The sequence below is a fragment of the Gekko japonicus genome, unplaced genomic scaffold (assembly GCF_001447785.1).
Source record: "Gekko japonicus isolate JY-2015 unplaced genomic scaffold, Gekko_japonicus_V1.1 scaffold633, whole genome shotgun sequence".
Lineage (NCBI taxonomy): Eukaryota > Metazoa > Chordata > Lepidosauria > Squamata > Gekkonidae > Gekko > Gekko japonicus.
Window position 1 is genome coordinate 310,447 of NW_015175375.1, and position 3,187 is coordinate 313,633.

At 39.3% G+C, this 3,187-nt stretch overlaps 1 protein-coding gene across 1 annotated transcript in view; it reads right to left on the reverse strand.

Annotated features, from left to right (window-relative positions):
• Positions 1-217: 217 nt before the first annotated feature.
• LOC107122431 (caspase-7-like) overlaps positions 218-3,187 on the reverse strand; it is a 36,220-nt gene continuing 33,250 nt past the window's right edge. Inside the window, exon 7 of the mRNA XM_015425530.1 lies at positions 218-1,231. Within this exon, the coding sequence (XP_015281016.1) occupies positions 1,008-1,231 (224 nt within the window). The 3' untranslated portion in view covers positions 218-1,007. The remainder of the gene's footprint in view (positions 1,232-3,187) is intronic.

The window sequence follows — 3,187 nt, forward strand, 5'->3', positions numbered from 1 at the left end:
GTGTGGTTCTTTAAGAGAATGTGCAAACTGTGAATATGCCCTGGAGACACAGGTAACTATCCTGAGTACTGGAAACAAACGATTATGGTTTATCAGCAGCATTAAATAATTTAAGACATTTGCATTGAACAATTTAAAAAAATATTGCTACAAACTTATTTATTGCTTTGTGAAATCATCGTACTTTGAATAGACTAACAGTCTACATGTGTTCAGTTTTATAACTACTGAGCTACACATTACAATGGATTTTTATTGTCAACTTGTTATGGTGCTAAGTAGATTAAATGTTGCACTTATTGCTTAGTGATCTCAAAATAGACTCAATCCTCCCCCTCCCCCCAATTTCATAAAAATAAACAGTTTAGCAGTTCCTAGGTTTTCTAAGGCCAGTTTGTCCAAGACTAAGAAAAGTGTAAAGAGATTTAAATGGAAGGATTCTAACAATAAATGGCTAAAAAACTACATCAGTTAGGGAAGGTCCAGATTTTAACCATTCAAGGTTTGTTAAATGGCAATATCCTCTGATATGTAAACGTCAGTGATATCAAGTTCACTGTTCAATTACTGAAAACTTAAAATTCCCCTCCACTACACCTTGGTCATAGGTCTGTATAATTCACACCCTCCCTTTTTTCCCTTGCAAGTACTACATAAGTAAAATAACATGGTGGTTTCCATGTAGCACTAGAAACAAAGTAAAAATACTTAATACAGAAACATCAAGATATTTCCATGATGTGGACAAAAGACCCTGGACATAGTGAACCAAGAGAAGTATTAGCAGTATTTCTTTTAGTGTCCATATAAACAAAGAACTGAAGCACTGATCAGTGTACACTCGCATGCACACATACACACTTTAACGGCATGTAGGAAAGAATCTAATCTATCAATTGAGGTAATCTTGGCATTGCATATTTCGGAAGAATGGCATCTAGTTGGTTCCAGAGCTTGAGTTGAGTTTTGGGAGCTGCTGTTCATAACTAGCCCTTTGAAATGTGATTTCAGAAGTAAAGTTCTTTAGTTAGCATGGAGACCACGCAAGGAACTTGCTTCTTTTCACTAAAGCGAGGATCATCAGATTGTGATTCGTAGCTTGTAGCTACCTTATAGTTAACCATGGTGAGAATCTGAAGGATCTCCAGCTCTTTTGCATGCTTGCTCAGTACTGAGCAAAGAGACTGCACAAACCAGGAGCCTTTTCCTGGATTTCTCCAGGAATAATAACCTATAATTTAGAATAAGAAAACAATATCAATTAGAACAGCAAAGAAAGTGTCCTTTTTTTAACAGGAATGGTAGGGGTCAGAAGCAAGTCTTATAAAAGTCACAAACTTCAACATGTATTACAAGTTATGATGGTACAGAGTGAGTGAAGCAGAGAACACAGCCGGTTGCTGGACGTTTACCCCACAGTCACTTGCATTCCTGAACAAAGAAGTCACCGATTCAAAACATATTCTGCACATTCAAGAACATGGTTGTTTCTGGTGAGACTTCAAACAAAGAAAAAAAATGCTATATATATTGCAGGCCTCACCACAACCACACTTTGTTACATTTCTACTATACTCCTTTCTTCAAAAAGTTCAGGTGGAATACAGTTCTAATTTGACTTGCTGGTTATAGCCTTTAAAGCCGTTCAGGGCCTGTGACCGACATATCTCTTCATATGACCCTGTGTGTCAATTATAGTAGTTGCCAATTCGAGTTGACCACCCTCCCCACTTAAGGTTGTCCATTTGTCATCCATCTTCCAGAGTTCAGTCTTTTTTCAGTAGCAACTCCCACCCTGTGTAACAGCTCCCAGAGGAGGTGATATATATGTATACATGTATGTGTGTGTGCGCTGTCTATAGATACAGTACACAAGTCCATTTTATGTGCCAGGGCTTTTAAATGGATTTGAGTGTTCATGTGGGGGAGAGTAATATGGCTTTATTTGGTAGGGTTTGCTGCAACAACAAGCACGGCCTCTCTTCAAGATTTACAACAATCCTGTGTGGGAGTTAGTATCAGAAAGAGTGATTAGCATGGCCATAAGTTCTAAACACCACTGTGGACTTCAGTAATTAAAATCTTAATTACGAAAAAAGGCTTAAGGATTTGGGGGTTTTTTGGTGTAGAAAGGAAACAAAGGCATGACAGAGATTTATAAGATCTGAATGGTTTTGAGAGAAAATAGGGAGAAGTTGTTTGATCTCCAGACACTAGAACTTGAACTCCTCTGATGAACTTAACCAGCAGTAGGTTTTCTTTAAACTTTGAAAAGAAATTATAAACAGTAACTATTTTAATATACAACAGCCAGTAAATAATTTCTTTACATTTTATGGGATTCATTACTACAAAACACAATGACAACCTCTGACACAGATAACTTTTCAAACACATTCAGACAAATTCAAGGAGGGCAGATCTACATTATTTGCTGCTTGTTATCTTTCCAAGGCGTGTGGCTGGCCATGGGTAGAGACAGTGCTGAACCTACCTTTGCTCTCATCCCTCAAAGCAATGCTATATTCATATTTTAGTTACATATTTTGTATTCTGAAATCTAGGGCATGTTTCACTCTCACTCTACCAGTGTACTGTTAGTTATATTGATTCCTAATTTATTAAACCTGTAAACAGGTTAAACATGCAAATATTAATGATTTAATATGGAAACAGATTACATTATTAAACAGATTATCTATATATATAATTTCCAACAGAGGGCGCCATGTGCGGATGCTTGTTTCCACTAAGAGGAAGCTCACTCTGGCCCAGGAGCTTTTGCTACATACTCAGTAGACTTCCTGTATCTGCAGAAAAATCCAAAAAGTAAGAAAATCCCTCCAGGGATGGCTGAATTCCCCCCAAAACCTTTTGAAATGGCCTCTGCAGGGATCTAACTCCAGGCCTCAACGGTGAGAGAGAGATTAGAAAGTTGGGGGGGGGGAGGCTTCTAACCGGCTCCCTCAGTCAAAGGGTGGGGGAAGGGCCCTTTCCAGGCCTCTTTTGGCCTCGGAGGAAGGGAGGGAGGGAGCCTTGGGGCCTGGCCTGGGGAGTCCCTGGAGGTTTTGAGGTGGGATTGGGGAAGGGAGAGGCCTCAGCAGGGTACAATGCCACAGAGTCCACCCTCCAAAGCAGTCATTTTCTCCAGGGAGACAGATCTCTGCTGTCTTGAGTTCAGTTGTAA